The sequence below is a fragment of the Panthera tigris genome, chromosome X (genome assembly GCF_018350195.1).
Source record: "Panthera tigris isolate Pti1 chromosome X, P.tigris_Pti1_mat1.1, whole genome shotgun sequence".
Classification (NCBI taxonomy): Eukaryota; Metazoa; Chordata; class Mammalia; order Carnivora; family Felidae; genus Panthera; species Panthera tigris.
This window is the reverse complement of record NC_056677.1, coordinates 64,318,159-64,341,570: the sequence shown is the minus strand read 5'-3', so window position 1 is coordinate 64,341,570 and position 23,412 is coordinate 64,318,159. Positions and strand designations below refer to the sequence as shown.

The following is a 23,412-nucleotide window of genomic DNA, read 5'->3' as shown; positions in this document are numbered from 1 at the left end:
CTAAGTGAAATAAGCCATACAGAGAAAGACAGATTCCATATGGTTTCACTCTTATGTGGATCCTGAGAAACGTAACAGAAGCCCATGGGGGAGGGGAAGGAAAAAAAAAAGAGGTTAGAGTGGGAGAGAGCCAAAGCATAAAGAGACTGTTAAAAACTGAGTACAAACTGAGGGTTGATGGGGGGTGGGAGGGAGGGGAGGGTGGGTGATGGGTATTGAGGAGGGCACCTTTTGGGATGAGCACTGGGTGTTGTATGGAAACCAATTTGACAATAAATTTCATATATTGAAAATAAATACATATGTGATAAAGGAATTGCATCCAAAATATATTTTAAAAATTCTTAAAAACTCAACAATATGAAAACTATCTGGTTTTTGTAGCATTATTTACAATGCCAAGGTATGGAAGCAACCTAATTGTTTATCAATAGGTAAATGGATAAAGATGTGATATACACACACACACACGCACATACATACACACACATACACACACACACACAATGCACCCTGGAATATTACTCAGCCATTAAAACAGGATGAGATCTTGCCATTTGCAACAACATGGATGGACCCAGAAGGTATTATGCTAAGTGAAATAAATCTGACACTGAAAGACAAAAAAAAAAAAAAAAAGAAAGAAATTTGGATATCTTCCTTTGAAAAATGTCTATTTAGGCCCTCTGCCCAGTTTTAAAAATCAGATTGTTTGGTTTTGTTGTTGTTGTTGTTGTTGTTCAGTTGTATTTTTTTAAATTTTTAATATGAAATTTATTGTCAAATTAGTTTCCATACAACACCCAGTGCTCATCCCAACAGGTGACCTCCTCAATACCCATCACCTACCCTCCCATCCCTCCCACCCCCCATCAACCCTCATATTGTTCTCAGTTTTTAAGAGTCTTTTATGGTTTGACTTTGAATATTAGCCCATTATCTGATATATGACATGGTTTGCCAAAAGTTTGACCTATTCTATAGGTAGTCTTTTTATTTTGTTGATTTTTTCTTTTGCTTTGCAGGAGTTTTGTGTTTAATTTAGTCCCACTTGTTGATATTTTCTTTTTTTGTTTGTGCTTTTGGTGTCATATCCAAAAAAAGCACTGTTAAGACCAATGTCAAGGAGTGTTTTTCACTATGTTTTATTTCAGGAGTTTTATAGTTTAAGGCCTTTATGTGTAGACTTTGATCCTTTTAGAGTTAATTTTTGTGAATGGTATGAGATATGTTACCAATTTCATTTTTCTGCAGGTTATACAGTTCTTCCAATACCATTTTTGGAAGACTATCCTTTCCCCACTGGAGGTTCCTGACCCCTTAATCAAATATTATTTGACCATATATGCAGAGGCTTAATTCTGGACTCTTCTGTTCCATTGGTCTATGTGCCTATTTATTATTATTATTAATTATTATTATTATTATTTGCAGTACTGCATGATTATAATTCTTATAGTTTTTAAATATAGTTTGAAATCAGGAAATGTGATGCCTCCAGTTTTTTTCATTCTTTCTCATGATTGCTTTATCTATTCAAGATCTTTTATGATTCCATACACATTTTAGGATTGTTTTTTCTAGTTCCACAAAAAATGCTATTGGTATTTTGATACGGATTGCATTCAATCTACAGGTGGTTTTGGGTAGTATGAACATTTTGACAATATTAAGTCTTCCAATCCATGAAAACAGGATGTCCTTCCATTTGTGTCTTAGATTTCTTTCAGTGAAGTCTTATTCTTTTCATTATAACAAATCCATTACTTCTTTGGATAAATTTATTCCTAGGTATTTTATTGTTTTTGATGCTATTGTGAATGGGATATTTTCTTTATTTCTTTTTTCAGATGTTTTATTATTAGTATATATAAAAACACCTGATTTCTGTGTATTGATTTTATATCCTACAACTTTATGGAATCCATCATTTAAATCCAATAGTTTTTTTAGTTTGGTATATGGGATTTTTATTACATAAGATCGTATCATCAGTAAATAGTGATAATTGTACTTCTTCATTTCAGATATGAATGCCTTTTATTTCTTTGCCTTGCTGATTGCTCTAGTTAGTACTTCCAGTACTATGTTGAGTAAGAATGGAGTAGGCACCTTTGTCATGTTCTTAATCCTCAAAGAAAAGATTAGTATTTTCCATTAATAGAATGTTAACTATGGGTTTGTCATATATGGCCTTTATTATATTGAGGTATGTTATTTCTATACTTATCTGTTGACCGATTTTACCATTAGAAATGTATTTTGTCAAATGCTTTTTCTGCATTTTTTGAGATGATTGTATAAATTTTATCTTTCATCCTATGAAGTGTATCACATTTATTTATTTATTTATTTATTTATTTATTTTTTTTTTTTTTTTTGGGTAAACTATTTTTTATTGGAAAACAAATACAAAACTTGGAATGGATTTGTGGCAAATCATGCCATAAGCAGATTTTCTCTAAGTGGCTAAGCAAAGTTTAAAAAGCAAGTAATAGGGGTGCCTGAGTGGCTCGGTTGGTTAACCATCAACTCTTGATTTTGGCTAAGGTCATAATCTTATGGTTCATGGGATCAAACCCCATATCAGGCTCTGCACTGACAGAGCAGAGCCTGCTTGGCATTCTCTTTCTCTCTGCATCTCCCCAGCTCTCTCTCGCTCTCTCTCTCTCTCTCAAAATAAATAAATGAACTTTTTTTTAAAGCAAGTAGTAATAAAAAAAATGTTTTAGGTGCAGGACCATCAGTACCAAAAAATAGTGTACAAGCACCTGGATAATACACCTGTTTTGCAATAGTGTAGCTTTTAAGTACATATTGTCCACACAGAGTCCATAGTCCACAGAGTTACATCTCCACATTTCAACAACATGCTGACAGTTCCTAAAGAAAACTATTTTTTTAAAAAGGTAAAACACAGATGTTCCCTCATTTGACCAATTACATCTGTTTAGATGTGCAGAAGAGCTTAGATATATCCAGAGTAAGCCACATGTAACATGTTACTTGATCAATTTTCTAAAATAAGGTTTCAGGACAATGACAGAAAGCTGAGAAAAGAAAAAAAAATGGAGGAATGGAATCCTAATTACTATACAGGCAACTTTTTAAATGTTTATTTATTTATTTTGAGAGAGGGTGTGTGAGTGGTGGAGGGACAGAGAGAAGAGAAAAGAGAGAATCCCAAGCAGGCTCCATGCACAGCATGGAGCCCAACACTGGACTCCACATGGGGCTCAATCTCATGACCTTAATATCATGACCTGAGCCAATATCAAGAGTCTTATGCTTAACCAACTGAGCCACCAGACGCTCCTGTACAGGTATGTATGTATATATATATATATATATATATATATATATGTATTACATCAGGGGGAAACCTTTCACAGATAAGTTAAAAAGAAAAGGCACATAAACAATTTTGTACAAGAAATTTAACACATTCTGTACAATGTCTTCACTTTCATGTCATCATTTGTACAAACTCTTCATAGTTTACCCGACCAGCTCCATCAATATCTGCTTCCCTGAGAATTCATCAACCTCATCATGTGTTAACTTCTCTCCCAGGTTTATCATCACATGGCTAAGCTCTGCTACACTAATATAGCCTTTGCCATCTTTATCAAACACGTGGTATGCTTCTCTAATTTCTTTTTCATTGTCTGTGTCTATGATTTTTATTGCCATCATTATGAGAAGTTCTGGGAAGTCAATTGTGCCATTACCATTAGCATCTACTTCATTAGTCATGTCCTGTAACTCTGTTTCTGTGGGATTCTGCCCAAGAGACCTTATTAGAGTTCCCAATTCTTTTTGTTGTTAAAGTTCCATCATCATCCTTGTCAAATAGTGAAACAACTTCTTTGAATTCTGAAATCTGATGTTCAGTTAGTTGGTCAGTTATGCTGTAAGTAGCACTGGTCTCTGAGAAGTGACCACAAAATCACTCAGCTCACTGGCCCCACTTGAACTCATATGTCATGTTTGAGTATTTTAAAACATCCTTCCCTGGGGCAAATTTCACGTAGTCATGGTGTATAATCCTTTTGATTAGTTCTTAAATTGAGTTTGTTAATATTATTTTCAGTATTTTTGCAACTTGGTTTATCACGGATATTGGTCTCTAGATTTTTTTTTCTTGTAGTGTCTTCATCTGGCTTTCATATCAGGGTAATTCTGCCTCTATAGAATGAGTTTGGCATCCTGCTCTTAAATTTTTCTCCTCCTCTTAAATTTTTGGGAGAGTTTCAGAAGGATTAGCATTAATTCTTCCCTAAGTGATTGGTAAAATTCATCTGTAAGCCATCTTGTCCTGGGGGTGTCTATGTTTGGAATTTTATTATTATTATTATTAATTATTATTATTATTATTATTGAAGTATGGTTGACATTCAATTAGTTTTATGTGTATAATAGAGTGATATGACAATTCTATAAATTACACAATTTCGCCATGATTAAATGTTGTTACTATCTGCCACCATATAATGTTATTACAATATTACTGGTTATACTCCCTACTCTATCCTTCTCATACCCATGACTTATTTATTTTATAATTGGAAGTTTGTACCTCTTAATCCCCTTTACCTATTTCACCCATCCCCCACCTCCCTCCCTTCTGGCAACCACCAGTTTGTTTTTTGTACTTATGGGTCTGTTTCTGTTTTGATGTTTTTGTTTGTTCATTTGATTTATTTTAATATTCCACATATAAGTGAAATCATATGATATTTTTCTTTCTTTGACTTATTTTGCTCAGCATAATATTATCTGGGTTAATCCATGTTGTCACAAAAGGCAATATCTCATTATTTTGTCTGAGTAATGTTCGATTCTTTACGTATCTATCTATCTATCTATCATCATCTATCTATCCCACATCTGTGTGTATGTGTATATATATCTTTTTCAGGATTGCTGAAAACACTGACTCCATCATCTTTGGACCTTCATTTTGTTTATGCCCATGAAATGACCTCCTTCAAGGTTGTGTGTTTAGGGCCCTTGGAGGTTAATGTACATTCTGAATGCAATGTGAGAAGGCTTGTTCTGATATTCTCTAAAGTGACACACAGAAGGCACCACTTTAGATAACTAGTAGAAATGACTGGTGCATAGAAGGAACCACTTTAGGGGCGCCTGGGTGGCTAAGTCAGTTAAGCATCTGACTCTTGGTTTCAGCTCAGGTCATGATCTCACAGCTTTGTGGATTCAAGCCCTACATCAGGCCCTGCACTGGCAGTGTGGAGCCTTCATGGGACTCTCTCTCTCTCTTTCTCTCTGCCTCTCCTCCACTTGCATTGTCTCAGTCTCTCAAAAAAATAAATAAACTTAAAAAAATAAAACCCATTTTAAAAAAGAAGGTGCTATTTTAGATTGCCCTTTGACCTTACCACAATGCCCCTTGCCCTATGAAAGCTGTGGATTAAGGTCCAGACTCTGGCAGAGAGTAGCTGTGTAGTGTGGCTGGATCATCTGTCTGCCCCATCTACCCTTTAGTAAGTCACCTTGAATAAAATTCTGTAAACAGTATGGACTGACTTGCATTGTTTTTTTGTTTGTTTGTTTGTTTTGTTTGTTTTTTGGGTTTTCTTTTGGTCTCAAAATGACTTCTCAGTCTAGAGGTTATTTTACTGTCTCTATTCCACCTTCTAACATCCATTCCGCTATCAGTGGACATTTAGGTTGCTCCCAGATCTTGTTTATTGGAAGTAATATTGCCATAAACACTAAAGTTCAAATTAGCTTTTTTGTTACCTTTGCATAACTTTACTGCGTAAATAGCCAGTAGTGTCATTACTAGGTCATTTGGTATTTCTTTTCTTAATTTTTTGAGGAATGTCTGCACCATTTTCCACAGTGTTTGCACCAATTTCCATTCCCACTAACAGTGCACAGAATACTGATTCAACTCCTTACTCATTGTTGGTCTGTTTATACTTGCTATTTTTTTTCCTGGTTTAATGATTCTAGGAAATTATCCATTTCATCTAGGTTATCTAATGTGTTAGCTATAGTCGTTCATAGTAGTCTCTTATAACATGTATTTCTGTAGTGTCACTTATGATTACTCCTCTCATCTCTAATTTTATTTGAGTCATCTTTCTTTTTTCTTAGCATTGTAAAGTTTTCTCAATTTTGTTTATCCTTTTAAAAAATTGCTCTTATTTTAATTGATCTTTTTTTTCTACTCTCTATTTCATTTACTTCCATTCTGATCTTTATTTTTTCTTTCCCTTAACTTTGGGCTTAATTTGATTTTTTTCCTAATTCCTCTAGATGTAAAGTCAGGTTGTTTATTTTTAATCTTTCTAATTTCCTAATATATACATTTTACCACTATTAACTTCCCTTTCGGAACCACTTTTATGCCTTCTCATCGGCTTTGGTAAGTTGTGTTTTTCTTTTCATTTGTTTCTAAATATATTTGATTTCCATTTTGATTTCTTTTTTGATCTGCTGGTTGTTCAGGAGGGTGCTGATTAGTGTTCACATATTTGTAGATTTTCCAGCTTTCCTCATGTTGATTTCTAGTTTTGAATCATTGTGGTCAAAAAAGATAGTTGGTATGATTTCAATCTTTTATATATTTGCTAAGACTTATTATATGATCTATCCTTGACAGTGTTCTGTGTGCACTTGAGAATGTGTATTCTGCTTTGTTTAGGTGTAATGTTCTATACATGTCTGTTAGGTCCATTTGATGCAATGTATGATTCAAGTCCATTATTTCCTTGTTGATTTTCTCTCTGTATTATTTTATCCATTTTTGAAAGCGAAGTATTGAAGTCCTCTAATGTTACTGTATTGTCTATTTCTTCTTTTGGATCTGTTATTATTTGCTTAATATTTTTAGGTATTCGAATGTTGGGTATATATATATATATATATATATATATATATATGTATATAATGGCCGTATCTTATTCATGCATTGATCTTTCTATCATTATATAATGACCTTCTTTGTTTTTTGTTACTGTTTTTGGCTTAAAGTCTGTTTTGTCTGATATAGCTACCCCTACTTTCTTTGGTTTAAACTTTTATGGCATATCTATTTCCATACATTCACTTTGAGTTTATATGTGCTCTTAAATCTGAAATTGGCCTATTTTAGTGCTCTTAAATCTGAAATTGGCCTATTTTAGGCAGCATATACTTGGATTTCTAAAAATTCTATCCAGCAATTTTGTTCCTTTTGATTGGTAAGTTCAATCCCTTTATATTTAGAATAATTATTGATATATAAGGACCTATTAATACCCTCTTACTAATTTTTCATTGTTTTATATTTTTATTGTTTCTTTTTCCTATTGTCTTTGCATATTTTTGTAATTTCCTTAAGTTCCATAGTGATATCCTCTGTTTCCCCTTTCTTTGTCTTTGTGGATCTACTCTAGGTTTCTACTTTGTGGTTACCTTTTAAATTATTTAAAATGTCTAATAGATAAAACAGCCCACTTTAGGCTGACATGAACTTATCTTTGAATGGCTATAAAATCTCAGTTTTATTATATTATTGATTTTATAATTTACTTATTTTATTCCATGTATTTGTAAATATATTGTGGCTATAGGCATTTTTATTACTTTGTTTCCCCTCAACTTCATTACTATAGTTGAGGGGTTAACACTTCATCCTAATAGAGAGTTGCAGTTTTCTAAGTCTGACTGTCTATTTTTCACCTTTACCAGTGTCTCATGTACTTTCACATGTTTTCCTGTCACTGATTAACGTCTTCATTACAGCGTGAAGAACTTTTAACATTTCTGTCAAGGCAGTTCTAGTGGTGGTGATCTCCCTCAGCATTTGTTTGTCTGGGGAAACTTTTATTTCTCCTTCATATAAGAAGGATACAATTGCAAGATAAAGTCTCCATAACACTTCTGCAGTAGAAGGCTCATCTAAGGAAAACAGAGTCAGGTTAATAAACATTTTTATTTTAGTTGGCAACTGTTCATATTGATCAAAAGGAAATTCTTATATTTGTTTGAATTTAGTGTTTGATGTCATTACTGAAAACGTCTTAAATCAGTCTTATTATTTAACCTTTTTTGATCATATATTGAATAGTTCAGTACTATAACTTATTGGGGCACCTAGGTGGCTTAGTTAGTTAAGCAGCTGACTTTGGCTCGGGTCATGATCTCATGCTTTGTGGGTTCAGGCCCCACATCAGTCTCCACACTGATAGTATGGAGGCTGCATGGGATTCTCTTTCTCCTCCTATTTCTATGCCCATCCTCAACTCAAACTCTCTCTCTCTCAAAAGTAAATAAATAAATCTTTTAAAAAATAAATAGTACTGTAACTTATTAAAATATTTAAAAATGGAATTACATAATGTGTGAAGTGTACTTTAATGTAATATGGGGTAGGGAAAATAGGTATAGTCAGAGAAAAAGAAGATTGGCCATGTGTTGATGTTGTTAGAAACTGAGTAATAGGTACATGGGGGATCATTATACTAATTGCTCTTCTTTTGAAAATACTTGAACTTTTCCATAGTTAAACAGACATATGCGCGCACACACGCACACACACACACACACACACACACGCATGCATCTAAGTGAAAAGGTTAAACTTAGTGACATAAGACAGCACTGTGATTTCACACCATTTTTAACCTAGTATTACATATTTGAATTTATGCAAGCATGGTGAGGAGGTTATAAGGCTACTCCTTTCATGTGTTCCTTCAGTGAAATACTTGAATGAGCCCAATACTTGGACCATTAGTGTTTCAAGCTGCTTTTTTTTAATTTATTTTTTCTTATTATTAGATTAACATTTTAAAAAGTATGAATGATACTTGTCAGTGAATAGGTTGTGAATATTCAATATTGCTTGGAAAGGGCTGAAAAAAGTCTTTCCATTATGCCCAAAATCTAACTTTGAAGAGCAAAAATCCTGTCTCTCGACTCTGCTAATGAAGCTCTTGCAAAAAAAAAAAGACAATTGGGTCAGGGTGAGAGGCTTAATAACAGCCCCCACTGCCAAGGGGAGTTCTATTATTCTTTGAAGAGATCCAAGAAGACAAATGTAAGCCATCAAATAAAAGCTATGTCTATAGATGACATAGCAGATGTGTAGTAAAGAATTAGGTAAATAAAAGTCAACAAACAATAGAATAAAAATATGGTCTTTGCAAAACCAAATAAGTGTTTAAGGTTCACGAAATGGTTCTGCTGAGAAAATAGTCAATAAAGTTCAAGAAAGTTACAATACATTGCCTTGTTCCCCAAACATATATCACATCTTCTATAACTGAGGAATAAGTTAAAAGAACCACATTTACTTGGGAGTTTTATCTCTCACTCCTTCCCCCCAAAATATGCCAGTGAAGGCAGTGAAGTTACTTCTGGCCTGGCTGTAGGAAGGCACAGAGATGTATATGTGATTTTAGGACATTGGAAGCATGGGCCAGATCCCATATTTTTATCCCATTATTTTCTTCATGTCTACCAAAACACCAGAAATTTCTCCTTAGAAAAGCCTTTAACACTTCCTAGGAAATTATTTCTGCAACAGCCAAAATGTAATTCTTAACAACTTGGTTATTACAGAAGATACCTGGGTCTCCCCAAAGCACTAGGGACATAGGCAAAATATAAAGGGAGTTGCTAAAGAGGAAGAAAAAGAACTAAGATGAGATGAGTGCCAACAGCAGCTATACTGTCGTCACTGTTTGTTTTTATATCTGTTTTTGGAAAAGTAAACGAAGACAGTGGAATATGGTGTTTTTTTTTCCTCCTGCCAATCCACAAAAAATCAGACTATCATCTTAACAACACGTAAGACTTAAGGAAAAAACACTTCCTCTGTCACCTCATCTCACTTTATGCCCATAAACTGCATTCTAGAAAATATAGGGTAAGTTATTCAAATAGACTTGGTCAACAAGTGAGGGATAGGAATAATCTCAATAAGGTGTGGATAGTAAAGAATCAATCTATGGGAGAAGTGGAAATAGGGGTAGAATAAGATGGGGGAAGTTCCTCATCTTTCTGAGAATAGAATGCACCTCTCCAATGAAAGAAGAGTGAAGTCTCATGGGACTTATCTATGTGTATGAGAATACAGAAAAATATCCTTAAGTTTCACATTTTCTGAAAAAGTCACTAAATATACATTGACTTCTGGAGGCAGAAAATTTCTATGTAACTACAGAGACTATCTTTATTATTAAAATGCAACTTATAACTTACAAATGTAAATAAATTATAAGTGCAAGGATTTCACAGTGTCTTGAGAGTAAAAACAAAAAGATGGTATAATAATGAAGTTGCATAAAGTTCCACTTATGTACTTTTTCAGATCAAGGTAGCTCGATCTGTTGTTCCTAGGGTAGGAGCTCTTTTTGTATGGAATTACAGGTTAATAGAATTAGCTGAGTAATTGACTGATAATGAAAACACATAAACCATTTGAATATAATAAAAAAACCCAATAATGACAGCAATAATAATACGGAAGTCACTCCATATTCAAAATATCTGTTTTTGGAATAATTATGTGTATATTTTGGAATCAAAACTCAAAATATTTTATATGGGAAATGTGAGCTTATTTATCTTGAATTGTATATTACTGAGGTTGAGGGTGCTTACTTTTTGCACCCAGATTTCATTGAACCAAGAAATTGATAAATAGGAGATTCAAAAAGAAGATTCTTCAAGGAAAAAAAGAAGCACAAAGAAGCTGCCATTTGAATGTCAGGTGCAGTGGCACATCTTTCCTACTCCCTTTTAAAAAAAAACAAACAGAATTTATTGTCAAATTGGTTTCCATACAATACCCAGTGTTCATCCCAACAAGTGCCTTCCCCCGTGCCCATAACCCACTCTCCCCTTTCCCCCACCACCCATCAATCCCTGGGTTTGTTCTCAGTCCTTAAGAGTCTCTTATGGTTTGCCTCCCTCTCTCTCTGTAACTTTTTTCCCCTTCCCCTCCCCCATGGTCTTCTGTTAAGTTTCTCAAGATCCATATATGAGTGAAAACATATGGTATCTGTCTTTCTCTGTCTGGATTATTTCACTTAGCATAATACCCTCCAGTTCCATCCACATTGCTGCAAATGGCCAGATTGCATTCTTTCTCATTGCCAAGCAGTATTCCATTGTGTATATAAACCACAATTTCTCTTTCCATTCTTCAGTTGATGGACATTTAGGCTCTTTCCATAGTTTGGCTATTGTTGAAAGTGCTGCTATAAACATTGGGGCACAAGTGCCCCTATGCATCAGCACTCCTGTAACCCTTGGGTAAATTCCTAGCAGTGCTATTGCTGGGTCATAGGGTAGAACTATTTTTAATTTTTTGAGGAACCTCCACACTGTTTTCCAGAGTGGCTGCACCGGTTTGAATTCCCACCAACAGTGCAAGAGGGTTCCTGTTTCTCCACATCCTAGCCAGCATCTATAGTCTCCTGATGTGTTCATTTTAGCCACTCTGACCAGGGTGAGGTGGTATCTCAGTGTGGTTTTGACTTGTATTTCCCTGATGAGGAGTGACATTGAGCATCGTTTCATGTGCCTGTTGGCCACCTGGATGTCTTCTTTAGAGGAGTGTCTAGTCATGTCTTCTGCCCATTTCTTCATTGAACTATTTGTTTTTTGGGTGTGGAGTTTGGTGAGTTCTTTATAGATTTTGGATAGTAACCCTTTGTCTGATGTGTCATTTGCAAACATCTTTTCCCATTCCATTGGTTGCCTTTTAATTTTGTTGATTGTTTCCTTTGTAGTGCAAAAGTTTTTATCTTCATGAGGTCCCAATAGTTCATATTTGCTTTTAATTCCCTTGCCTTTGGAGATGTGTCAAGCAAGAAATTGCTGTGGCCGAGGTCAGAGAGGTTTTTTTCCTGCTTTCTCCTCTAGGGTTTTCATGGTTTCCTCACATTCAGGTCCTTTATCCATTTTGGGTTTATTTTTTTGCACAGTGTAAGCAAGTGGTCTAGTTTCATTCTTCTGCATGTTGCTGTCCAGTTCTCCCAGCACCATTTGTTAAAAAGACTATACTTTTTTCCATTGGATACTCTTTCCTGCTTTGTCAAAGTTTAGTTGGCCCTACATTTGTGGGTCCAATTCTGGGGTCTCTATTCTATTCCATTTCTCCTACTCCTAAAAGCAATGTTTTTCTCCTGGAAATCAGGTACTGAGTTGGAAGGCAGAAATTCCAAAGGAAAAGGAAATAAGCAGAGATCTGAAACTGATAACCATTCTTATGGATATATTTCTTAGAATTTAGCATCCCCATTATGGTAAGGAAAGTAGGTAATCATTTACTGTGTATAATTTCAAAGACACTGATGTAAAATCCATTTTCTTAAAAATATCTTCCCCTCCAGTTTTCTTCAGTGTCTTTCATCCTTCCATTAAAAATAAATGATTAACACTTTGAATTAAAGTTTATCCCTAAACCTTGGATTCAGATATCTCTGGGAAAGTTCATATTATGCCAACATTATTCACTAGCATCTCAGTATGAATAAATTGATCAGATTTATTGGGTGGTCCTGTAAGCATAAGAATACAGGACATTTGTCCTCTCTTTGCATGATGTAAATTACCTGCAAGGGCTTCTGGACCACCTAATAAATGGGCTCTAACCCCTTCAACCATTCCTCTAAGAAATGTAGTAATGTTCTAGAAAGATTTTCCCTCCCTTTTAGAAAAAAATAAATACGTTTAAAGTGAAATTAATATGTTGGGATGAGCACCGGGTATTGTATGTAAGCCAATTTGACAATAAATTATATTTAAAAAATTAAGTCTCTGGTATCCCAAAATGACCCTAAGAAGTGTAATCCGTTCTAATCTAAAAAGTAGTAATGAAATATAGTATAGGTAAGACTCTTCCATTATAAGTACTCATAAAATTATTACTTTTGATACCATTACAACACTAAATTATATTCAAAAATAAATCACTTTAAAGAAAACAGACCAGACAGAGATAGTTAATGTCTCTGAAACACAACTTAACACTCATTCATAACTCATTTAACACATCAAAATATGTACCTTGCAATGAATAATATGTACCTTGCAATGAATAAATATGCTATTTAACAGCACAAAGTGTGTTTTCTACTAGGTTATTATTTTAATAATAAAGTACATGCAAAATCAATACTTGTCCAGAGAAAACATTAGAAAATCTTCCATTCCTCTCAGATATTAGAAATAATTTTGATTTTACCAGTTTCTCCTCCAACCATATTAGTATCATAATTATGTGCATAAAACAACTCCTTTTTATAAAAAATATGATGGAGCCCTTGGTTGATTCCCACACTCCTTCCAGATGAGTGGTAGTATGTGTCTTTATTATATAGTGCACAGATTTTAAGTAAATCACTTTTTAAAGTTAGAGATTTTTGTTAAAACATGTTTCAAAGTACTATAATATTTAAAACCTCAGATTTAATTACTACTCTTAGTCTTCTGCACTTTTTCCCAAAAGATGAATCTCCTTCCCCAGCTGCTGGGAGGTAGGCTGTGCAGGCCTCAGAATGGTAGGACTGGGGTAAAACTGGACCAGAAAAGTTACTGCAGGGTCTACATGCCTGGTTGCCTTCAGCTTGTAAAGGCAGCTTGACCGTCACCACTTAAAGTGAGAAAAACAATGTGATGAGTCTTTTAAGAGGTGTATCATCTCTTCATCTTTTTTTTCTCTGGCCTAAGCTTAGTAATTAATTGTGCATTACTTCTTTCGTAGGCTCAAACAGTGCAGTAAACAGTCAGAGATATTCAATGTTAGTCTAGAAGCATGGTGGAAACTCTCTCTTCTAGGCAGGTCAATACATTTCCATAGGTGTTCTTTAGAAATAGTTTAAGAGAACCAGAACTGTGATTGTCACTTATAGGATCTGTTCTGGCCCTATAGAGGCAATTTGGGTCACATCATATGTATTTTGGCAAGCTATCTGACCTGGTAGATTCAATATGGCTTCTTATACAGTCATAGAAATTACTGTAGGTGTATTTGTTTCCTGTTCTTACTTTAAACATACCAGAAGCTTGAGTCTGAATATTCATTTTACGAGTAGGTGTGTCAGATGATGTTTAATAATGACACTTAAATGTAGGAAATAGTTTTTTAAGTCTTCAAACCTTACTGTATAATCACACATGAGAGATAAAAATGATTCCATGTTTATACCACTTTGTTTTCACAGAATAACATGTTGTTCATCCTACTTAAAATACAATAAAAATATTATATTTGAATATAAATTGTGATTACTATAATAAATAGACAACTACATTGCCTCTAAGTACCAAGACTCAGTGTCCATTGCAGCAAAACTAAGTGCTTATGATGAGCCCAAGCAAATACTCTCTGTGTCTTAGGTTCACAGATAAAATTGCTGGCGCTAATTCACTTCATATATTCACAAAGGATTTTCCATGGAGTTGGATGCTCTCTTGTCTTGAAAGTCGTCTTCTGAACTCATTAGTGGTGAAGTAGTATATGACTGGGTCAAGACAGGAATTCAGACTAGCAAGACAGAGGGCAGCAGAATGAAATATTAGAATCACCCTTCTGGCTAGGCAGCTTTGGATTTTGTTGGATTTGACCAGGAAATCTAAAGGAAAACTGAAGTGATAAGGTGCAAAGCAAATTAAGAATACTCCTGCACAGGTTAGAATCATCTTCAAGGTTTTCTTTTTCTCCCCAAGGTCTTGGACCACAGGATATTTATCATGCAGTGATAAAACTGTCTTCCAGGTACAGTAAAGGATAATCAGAAGAGGAGTGACAAACCCAATCAGCTCACCAATGGTCATCATGGCAATAGATTGGACCAGATTGACATTCCTGGTAGGAAGACCCACAAAGCATTTGGTTCTGTTGCCTGAAGTGTCATCACTGGTTCTGAAGAGAGGAAAGAGCAGACAGGCAAGGCAGATGATCAACCATCCAGCGATGCTGATGTATAGGTCATATTTCTGTTTGCAGTCATGGAAGCGAAAGGGGTACATGAGACACCAAAATCGTCGCACACTTATGCAGACCAAGAAGTAGATGCTTGCATACATGTTGACATACTTCAGGTAGAAACAGAACATGCAAAGACCAGTCCCAAATGGCCAGTCATGATTCAAGTAGTAAAAGATCCTCAGTGGCAGGGAGAGAACTTGTAGTAAGTCAGCAATGGCTAAGTTTATCATGAATATCACAGCCCTTTTGGTTTCTTTCATATAGCCATAAAATACCCACAAGGCTAATATGTTCCCTATGAGACCTGGCACAAGAATTACAGTGTATGTCACTGCATAGATAAAATATCGAAAATCTCTATTGTCTCCATCTGGCACAGCACAAGTGTCATTTGCAGGCATGTTTCTTTCCAGAGCAACTACGTTTGCCAAATGGTGATTCAAAACATAAATTCACAATCAACAGCTACTCTTTCTAAAAGACTTATCAATGGGTTGTACAGAGTGAGTGTAAAATAGCTTCCTTTCTCCTGCTTTGGTCTGAGCCCCTACACATAATTTTGGGGTTTTCAAAGAACTATCTGCATATTTTCCTTGGATTTTCTTTTATAGTAACTACACTGAAGTCTAGTGTGCAAACACAGGTGATAAGCTATTATAATTTTCCCTCTTGTTTACTCTGTTATAAGGCCTTCTGGGATATCATGACAGCTGATTCCCATTTGGATCATGAATGTGCCACATAGAAGCTCTTCAAATTTCCATATGATGATAGCCATCTCTTTACAGGTGTTTGACAGGCTGTTTTTCCTTATCTTTGGCTCACATAGAAGAAAGATTTGCTTTAGTACTGAATGAGTCTGCAATTCTTTAGAGATGATTAGCTTGGGTAGATCAGCTTTCTGAGAGTTTTTCAGTTATGTGTTGAAAACTAAAAATTGGGAAACAAAGGCAGCACTGCAAATGAAAAAAACAAATAAGCCAATTATTGTCTGCATTTTTTTGCAAAAAAGAAAAAGGCTATGTATACAAAAATCTATTCATTTGAATGGACAATTCTGAAGTTAGGGTGATAAGCCAGTTTCTATAAGGTACTTTAGAATCACGGGAAAGCACAGCTAGAAGTAACTTGAGAGGTAATGTAGTCTGTGACTGAACCAACATTTTCTGAGAGCTTGTTAGAAATGGGGAAGACTCTCAGACCCCACCTGGGACCTTTGGAATCAGTTTGCAGTTTAAAGAGAACCACAGGTGATTATTATGCCTATTAAAATTTGGGGGGCTTTGATTTAGACCATTGAGTCACAAATCACATTGTCAGACTCATCTGATGGTGTTAAATAAATACAGTTTTCCACAGCTTTCCTGGTGTCTCCTCCAGAGATTCTGATTCATTATAGAAGGCCCCAAATTTGTATTTTTAAAAAGTTTCCCATATGATTAAGATATAGTTGACCAAGCATTTCTCCTTGAACCATCATTTTAGGGGCCACTGATTTGGCAGGAATCCTTCTCATATGTCTGAAAATAAGTGGGAAACCAGCCTCTCTTTATTTATCTTCAAATTGTAATTTAAATTCTAGATAGTTAACATATAGTGTAATATTAATCTCAATGATTTAGTGATTCATCACTTGCATATAACAACCAGTGCTCAACACAAGTGCCCTCAATATCCCATCACTCATTTAGCCTATCCTCCACCCACCTCCCTCCATTAACCCTCTGTTCTCTATCTTTAAGGGTCTCTTACAGTTTGTTTCCCTCTCTCTTTTTCCCTCTTCTCATATGTTCATCTGTTTTGTTTCTTAAATTCCACATATGAGTGGAATCATATGGTATTTGTCTTTCTCTGACTGACTTATTTCGCTTAGCATAAAACACTCTGGCTCCATTCACATCTTTGCAAATCAGCCTCTCTATAAATAGTTCATTGACATGGATCATTTAGTCACCTCTTAATTATCCAAGATAACAAACCATAGCACCAGTAGAGAGAGTCCAAGTTCCAAGGTGGTTGAATCGACTGGACTCATGACCTTTGTCTGAGGTAAATAAATTTTAGCTTAGGAACTTGGATATTGCCCCAAGGCTGCTGAAATCCAGGAGGATTTAACTGGCTTAAAGATATGTGGGAAGAACAAAGTGAAATAAGAATTATGAAACATTCTGCATTATATTATCAAATCCATGTGGCTTAAAGTGTGCTTTATTCAGCCCCTGAAGGAATTGTTATTGTTCTTATTTTGCCTCAATTGCTTCATAAGAAAAATAGTACATTTTGTTCAAAAACATAGTGTTCACTTAACTAAAAGACCTGATGTAAAATATGAACTATGCATCATACTGAAGAGGTTAAATACTTGAGATTTCTCAGTTAAGGGCAAAGTAGAAACATGGTGTTATAAAATACAAGGAAACAAAACTGTAAAGCATTATTGTTGAAAGAGTAATTAAAATTAGAGGTTGTTTAGCTCTGAAATTGAAATACGTCTTTGTAATATTTTCACAGGTAGTGATTTTGGATAGGTGACAGGCCAAATCAGGTGGCAGACCGATCAAAAGCCTGGGGTTCCAACCTCCTTTTAACTATATAGAAGTCATTATCTTCTAATGTCAGTGAATAAACATTAGAAGTTTATACAAATATACATCCAGTAAACCTTTATTGAACATCCATCTTCCCTATCATGGCCAATGACTCTTCTGGATTTCATTTGAGCTGTAGCTCTTTCCAACTATACATAAGAACTCATCTCCTAATGACATTTTCTCTCAGAGGAAAAAACAAAGTTCTTTTCAATGGCCTACATCTTCTTACATGATCTGGTCCCTGTTACACATCAAGCTCACCTCCTAATATTCTCTTGCCCTCTGCTCCAGCCACTTTGCCATTCTTGCTGTTGGGTGAACAGACCAGTAAACTCCTACTTCAAAGCCTTTGAATTGGCAGTTCCCTGTGCCTGAAATGCTTTACACCAGTTATTTACTTGTTGCATTCATTCATCTCCTGCAGATATTTACCTAAATGTTACCTTTTGGTGAGGCTTCCCCTGATGTTTCTACTTAAAACAGCAGTTCTCTTCCAACATTCCACATCTCCTTTCAGTATTTATTTTATTCATTTTCATTCATAATTAACATACTTTATGGTTTTTTTTACTTATTTTGTTTTTATATATTTTCCCTACTAGAATGTAAAGTCCATGAAGACAGGGATTCTTATGTTTTGTTTACTTTGCTGTATGCTAGAACCAAAGACTGTGCAAAACACAAAGTAAGTTCTCAGTATTAGTTGAATGAAATCGTCACAGTAAATAAAAATTAGTTGAATATAAAAATCAACATTCCCAAAAATTATCATCTCTCAAAACTTCAAACCTGATTCTTCTCTAGATTTCCTTATTGCTATTAATTTCATCAATATTTTCCCAGGTTGTCTCAAAGTCTTGGAGGCATTGACTCTTTGTCACTTATTCTCCACTTCCAGACAAGTTTCTAAGGGGGAAATAGCATACTATGGGGGGAATTAATGTATGTTTAGAAGTTAGACTGACCTAGGTTTAAATTTCTGCTCTTTCAATTAATAGCTATGTGACCTTGGGTATATGACTAAACCTCTCTGATCCTTAATTTTCTCATTGGTAAAATCAGAATAATCATAGTACCTAACCTATAGAGTCAGTGTAAGAATTAATTGTGCTATTGTATGGAATCTATTTTTCACAGTGTCTGGTACATAATAAGTGCCCAATAAACACGTGAGTTATAACTGATATTATTACTATTTTCTGCAATTGCATTGTTTAACACAACCATCTCATTTTTAAAATTCACATTGTTTTTACTCTAGTTCAGGCCTTCATTAACTGAATTTGTCTCCCTATCCCATATCTTTTCCTAATCTATTATGTATAATGCCATCAGATGTTTTTCTGAAATGAACTTTTTAAAGAGCATTGACTCCCTGTTGCTCATCAAATCACAACGTGCATAGCCTTGTAGTCAATGGCCTCCTTAAAATACAGTGCCTCCTACCTTTAGAGTTTTGTCTCCCATTACTCTCCTGGCATGATCCACACTCCAGCCGAAAGGAACTCCTTACTGTTCAAACTTACCTTTTTTCCCTCCCCACAAGCATTTGCACATTATTCTACTCATCCTGGAATATCTTCTTTTTAATATTAGTCCTACCTATTTGTAAAAGCCTTTTTCAGATTTCCTGTTCTTCGTGGACACTTTTGTGATGAACTCAACACTGTTACGCTAACCCCCTTTTTAAATACTCATTTATATCTCTCTCAAAGTACCTAACATTATCTGCTTTTTAGTTAGTAATTTTTGTCTGTGTCTTATTTATGCCTCTGTTCCCCTGCCAATCCCACGTTACCACAATGAGGCCAGAAATCCCTTGAAGTGAAGGGCTGGGTCTTAAACACCTTTATATCCCCTGGAACACCTAGAGCCATGTTTAGAATGTGGTGGATTCAGCAAATATTTATTCAGCAAATATTTACTCAGCATCTACCATTTGCCAGGCACTATTCTTGGTACTGGGGATATTGACAGTGGAACAAGGTACATGATCTCTATCTTCTTGGACCTTATTTTTCTAGTGAGGAAGAATGATAATTGCCACACAATATTAAAAAATATGTGTTCATAGGCAATGTACAATGTAGTCTATAAGCACAAAAGAGGGGAAACAACTAAAATATTCAGAACATTTTCCTTAAGTAAAGTGAACTTAAAGTCATGACTACCTTTCTGAAGTCTATACTTTTCCTTTTGGTCATTCCCTCATTGCCCACATTTTAGTGCATTTTCATATGTATATCCTAGCCTGTAACCTTGAAATGTTCCTGAATAGAATGTCTCCCTTAAAATTCCTCTGGCTTCCTCTGGGAGAGCTGATGATGCTTACCCTTTGTTTAAATACCATTATTTTCTAATAGGGAAAGTTACCTGGGATGACTGAAAAGGTTTTCCATCATGGAAAAAGCCCTAGTTAACTGTTCCATAATGAATATAAATTGTCCATTATCTAAGAGTGTTGGATACAAAAAAAAATGAAGGAGGCATTTTTTTTTCAGAGCATGCCACTATTTTTTTGAGATTTTCCTTTCTCAGGAAAAAATCCATATTTAACAGGCACTGAAACAGACTCCACTTTTGAATGAGGTATTTATGTGAAGAAACTTGCCAGACTCCTTGATCAAATTATTTATTTATTTCCTTTCAGGAGCTTATTCTTCCTTAATTTTACTTACTTCCTGATATAAGTAAAAAGAAAAAATTTAAAAAAAAATGAAAAAAAGAAATAAAAAATGAACTAATGGACTAAATCCGTCCTCTTTCGCAGCAATCTGCAGGTCAGAAACTATTTCATATGGAGTTCTCATGGGAAGATATTATTTTCATTTATGAATATTTATGTTGATCCAAACCTGAAGATTCATTAAATTTCACTTACGATATGGTTCAAGTGTATTTTCCAGTAATACTATGTCTTTGCTTATCCAGGAAAAACATAACTCAAATGAATATCAGGGATAGCTTTTTGTGTTATTTTACTGAGACGTCCTTGAACAAGTTACTATTATCTATGAAGATGCTAGACTTTTATCCATCAAAATGTATTTCTGTATTTTAATAAAAGAAAGTGAATTATTAAAAATATTACACCACCAAATGGCCTAATTTTTAATGGTAGCCTTTGAGACCTATTAGTGACAAGGGAAGACTATATTTTGGAATGTGGAGTTCTGCCCAGCAACTGTCCAATCATAAGTCATAGGCAGCTACTTACTCAAAAGCCAACTTTATTTTAGAATTCTTGCTAGATATATACTGTACTAGGCCAAGAAAAGGCAGACCTAGTGCTTTAAGTGACTGCAAATAATGTGGGGCTAAATAAGGTGTGTACATGTGTGTGGGAGGCAACTGTGCCACTATGATACATAAGTAATCACAAATATTAGATGGAAGAGAGTGAAACAACTTCTTCCTGATTCTTCTTAGCACACAGAGCAAATATCAGGAATTCTTTCTAACTTTTGAAAATCTTTGAAGTCAAAAAGCTTATAATCTTTCCATAAAATGTGTCTGACAACTGCATCTAGGTAAAGAGCTGACTACAGCACAGTAAGCAAATACTTTAGAAAGTCTTTGCCTGGATAATTCTCCTAGGGAATTCACCAGTTCTGCCCCACAGAAAATTAAAATAGAATTTTTATTTTAAAGAGGGGTTTTCTGGGAGAGGGAAGATGGCTGCGTAGGAGGACGCTGGGCTCACCGCGCGTCCTGCTGATCACTTAGATTCCACCTACTCCTGCCTAAATAACCCAGAAAACCGCCAGAGGATTAGCAGAACGGAGTCTCCGGAGCCAAGCTCAGACGAGAGGCCCACGGAAGAGGGTAGGAAGGGCGGCAAGGCGGTGCGCGCTCCACGGACTGGCAGGAGGGAGCCGGGGCGGAGGGGCGGCTCCCGGCCAAGCAGAGCCCCTGAGTCTGGCTGGCAAAAGCGGAGGGGCCGGATGGACTGTGTTCCGACAGCAATCGCGACTTAGCATCTGGGAGGTCATAAGTTAACAGCTCTGCTCAGAAAGCGGGAAGGCTGGAGGACAAAGGGAGGGAGAGCTGCTGAGCCCCCGGACGGCAGAGCTCAGCTTGGCGGGGAACAAAGGCGCTCGCCAGCGCCATCTCTCCCGCCCATCCCCCAGCCAAAATCCCAAAGGGAACCAGTTCCTGCCAGGGAACTTGCTCCCAAACACCCAACTCTGTGCTCCTGCAGAGCCAAACCTCCGGCAGCGGATCTGACTCCCTCGCTGCCAGAGGGCCCCTCCTGAAGTGGATCACCTAAGGAGAAGAGAGCTAAGCCTGCCCCTCCTGCCCCTGTGCACATTGCCTACCCACCCCAGCTAATATGCCAGATCCCCAGCACCACAAGCCTGGCAGTGTGCAAGTAGCCCAGACGGGCCACGCCACCCCACAGTGAATCCTGCCCCTAGGAGAGGGGAAGAGAAGGCACACACCAGTCTGACTGTGGCCCCAGCTGTGAGCTGGGGGCAGACATAAGGTCTGACTGCGGCCCCGCCCACCAACTCCAGTTATACACCACAGCACAGGGGAAGTGCCCTGCAGGTCCTCACCACTCAAGGGACTAACCAAAATGACCAAACGGAAGAATTCCCCTGAGAAGAATCTCCAGGAAATAACAACAGCTAATGAACTGATCAAAAAGGATTTAAATAATATAACAGAAAGTGAATTTAGAATAATAGTCATAAACTTAATCGCTGGGCTTGAAAACAATATAGAGGACAGCAGAGAATCTCTTGCCACAGAGATCAAGGGACTAAGGAACAGTCACGAGGAGCTGAAAAGCGCTTTAAACGAAATGCAAAACAAAATGGAAACAACGACAGCTCGGATTGAAGAGGCAGAGGAGAGAATAGGTGAACTAGAAGATAAAGTTATGGAAAAAGAGGAAGCTGAGAGAAAGAGAGATAAAAAAATCCAGGAGTATGAGGGGAAAATTAGAGAACTAAGTGATACACTAAAAAGAAATAATCTACGCATAATTGGTATCCCAGAGGAGGAAGAGAGAGGGAAAGGTGCTGAAGGGGTACTTGAAGAAATTATAGCTGAGAACTTCCCTGACCTGGGGAAGGAAAAAGGCATTGAAATCCAAGAGGCACAGAGAACTCCCTTCAGACGTAACTTGAATCGATCTACTGCACAACACATCATAGTGAAACTAGCAAAATACAAGGATAAAGAGAAAATTCTGAAAACAGCAAGGGATAAACGTGCCCTCACATATAAAGGGAGACCTATAAGACTCGTGACTGATCTCTCTTTTGAAACTTGGCAGGCCAGAAAGGCTTGGAACGATATCTTCAGTGTGCTAAACATAAAAAATATGCAGCCAAGAATCCTTTATCCAGCAAGCCTGTCATTTAGAATAGAAGGAGAGATAAAGGTCTTCCCAAACAAGCAAAAACTGAAGGAATTCGTCACCACTAAACCAGCCCTACAAGAGATCCTAAGGGGGATCCTGTGAGACAAAGTACCAGAGACAGCACTACAAGCATAAAACATACAGACATCACAATGAGTCTAAACCCGTATCTTTCTATAATAACACTGAATGTAAATGGATTAAATGCGCCAACCAAAAGACATAGGGTATCAGAATGGATAAAAAACCAAGACCCATCTATTTGCTGTCTACAAGAGACTCATTTTAGATCTGAGGACACCTTTAGATTCAGAGTGAGGGGATGGAGAACTATTTATCATGCTACTGGAAGCCAAAAGAAAGCTGGAATAGCCATACTTATATCAGACAAACTAGACTATAAACTAAAGGCTGTAACAAGAGATGAAGAAGGGCATTATATAATAATTACAGGGTCTATCCATCAGGAAGAGCTAACAATTATAAATGTC

The 23,412-nt window shown here is 36.2% G+C and overlaps 1 protein-coding gene and 1 pseudogene across 4 annotated transcripts in view; both read right to left on the bottom strand.

Moving 5' to 3' along the window:
- Positions 1–3,407: 3,407 nt before the first annotated feature.
- LOC102949832 lies at positions 3,408–3,946 on the bottom strand (annotated as a pseudogene).
- Positions 3,947–13,126: 9,180 nt separating this feature from the next.
- Positions 13,127–23,412, bottom strand: part of GPR174 (G protein-coupled receptor 174) — a 92,762-nt gene continuing 82,476 nt past the window's right edge. For all 4 annotated transcript variants that reach the window (XM_042974694.1, XM_042974695.1, XM_042974692.1 and 1 more), the window contains one exon: positions 13,127–15,915. In XM_042974694.1, the coding sequence (XP_042830628.1) occupies positions 14,401–15,360 (960 nt within the window). In that variant the 5' untranslated portion in view covers positions 15,361–15,915 and the 3' untranslated portion in view covers positions 13,127–14,400. The remainder of the gene's footprint in view (positions 15,916–23,412) is intronic.